Raw genomic sequence first — 1460 nt, 5'->3', positions numbered from 1 at the left:
TCCCAGATGTTGTTTTCAGACACATGTGTTGTGAACGAGCTGCCGCTGGTCTCCGCCGCTCGCCTCGACGGCGGTGGCCTGGCTGTCATCGACCCTCCCAGCCCCGACAGCGATCTGGTGAGACTTTCCTCTTAAATATCAAGAAGACATTTTGTTAATTGTGACGGTCAGAGCCGAGGTGTGACCCGGAGGACTCGCTCTTCTTCTTCTTCTTCTGCTGCTGCAGCTGTACCCGGAGCTTGAGCTGACCGAGGAGGAGCAGAAGCTGCTGAACCAGGAAGGAGTTTCTCTGCCGAACAACCTTCCTCTCACCAAGGTCAGACGGCGAAACACTCACAAGACCTGACGCAGTTCTTTTCTATCATTTAACTAATCTTTCCAACACACTGTGGGCTTTTATTTTGACACGACTGATGATTGTAATTGAGAACTTTATTTTGCAGGCGGAGGAACGAATCCTGAAGAAAGTTCGGAGGAAAATCCGCAACAAGCAGTCGGCTCAGGACAGCCGCCGCAGGAGGAAGGAGTACATCGACGGGCTGGAGGGCAGGTACGAGTCCCGACCGACTCACAGAGACGGTTGACTTTTGTTTACGCCTCACACACTGACGCAAACTGCTGGACGACCTGGGCTCCAGAGTCCTGAACCAACATCCCTCCTGAGCCACAGCTGCCCCCAGGTCAGCAGAGGAGAGTCACCCATAATAACACTTACATTAATGTGTGTGTGTGTGTGTGTGTGTGTGTGTGTGTGTGTGTGTGTGTGTGTGTGTGTTTACAGGGCAGCAGCTTGCTCAGCACAGAACAAGGAGCTGCAGAGGACAGTTGAGCAGCTGGAGAAACGTAACATGTACGAGCACGTCTTAATTATTGATTATTGGGTGTTTAGTGATTGATGAAGAAGAAGAAATGACAGTCTGGACTCAACAGTTGCATCAGTCAGTGTGTCCAGCAGCAGAGGGCGCTGTTGTCTTTGTTTTCAGCTTCATGTGCCGACGTTGCTCGTGTACAGTGACTGATTCAGAGGAAGTAAAATAACAGTAACTGAGACAAACCAACGTTTATACAGAGCCAGAGGGTAAATACAAAGTTTATACAATATATATAATCAAATTCAAACTGAAAGTGGTACAGAAAAAAATTTATTTTAAAAAATTACATTAATGAATTATGTATATTAATTCAAAATGATATTAATATTTTGCATCTGGAGCAAAAGCTTTTCTATTACATGGGTAGATAAAGATCTCTTCCTTTTTTAAAGGAACAAAAGGAGGGTTTGGTTTTAACACCTTACATTTACGGATATTAAACCTGGTCAGTAATATGATGTTTGTCAGAATATTCTCTACCTTGATGTCAGCTGAACGTCTCGTCTGCCTGCTTCACTCCATCAGTAGCTAACATCTCTCTTTCTGGGTGTTGCACAAGCAAAATGAGCCTGTAGGTAAATGTAAGTA

General features: G+C 45.5%; 1 protein-coding gene across 1 annotated transcript; it reads left to right on the top strand.

Annotated features, from left to right (window-relative positions):
- The first annotated feature begins 6 nt into the window (after window positions 1-6).
- On the top strand, window positions 7-1441 carry LOC111657124 (cyclic AMP-responsive element-binding protein 3-like protein 4). The gene is made up of 4 exons (XM_023409165.2): window positions 7-117; window positions 227-316; window positions 444-550; window positions 782-1441. Exons 1-4 carry the CDS (start codon window positions 7-9, stop codon window positions 894-896), a joined length of 423 nt encoding a protein of 140 aa, XP_023264933.1. The 3' UTR covers window positions 897-1441.
- The last annotated feature ends 19 nt before the right edge of the window (window positions 1442-1460 follow it).

This window comes from Seriola lalandi, unplaced genomic scaffold (assembly GCF_002814215.2).
Source record: "Seriola lalandi dorsalis isolate HSWRI2012SDOR001 ecotype SW California unplaced genomic scaffold, Sedor1 jcf7180001977303, whole genome shotgun sequence".
Lineage (NCBI taxonomy): Eukaryota > Metazoa > Chordata > Actinopteri > Carangiformes > Carangidae > Seriola > Seriola lalandi.
The sequence above is the reverse complement of the archived record's forward strand: the minus strand, read 5'-3'. Positions and strand labels throughout refer to the sequence as shown.

Bases quoted from the DNA above. Each gene is read 5' to 3' on its own strand.
- LOC111657124 (XM_023409165.2), top strand. From the start codon at position 7: ATGTTGTTTTCAGACACATGTGTTGTGAACGAGCTGCCGCTGGTCTCC. The intron at 118-226 runs GTGAGACTTTCC...CTGCTGCTGCAG, and splicing joins CCAGCCCCGACAGCGATCTG to CTGTACCCGGAGCTTGAGCT. The intron at 317-443 runs GTCAGACGGCGA...TTTATTTTGCAG, and splicing joins ACAACCTTCCTCTCACCAAG to GCGGAGGAACGAATCCTGAA.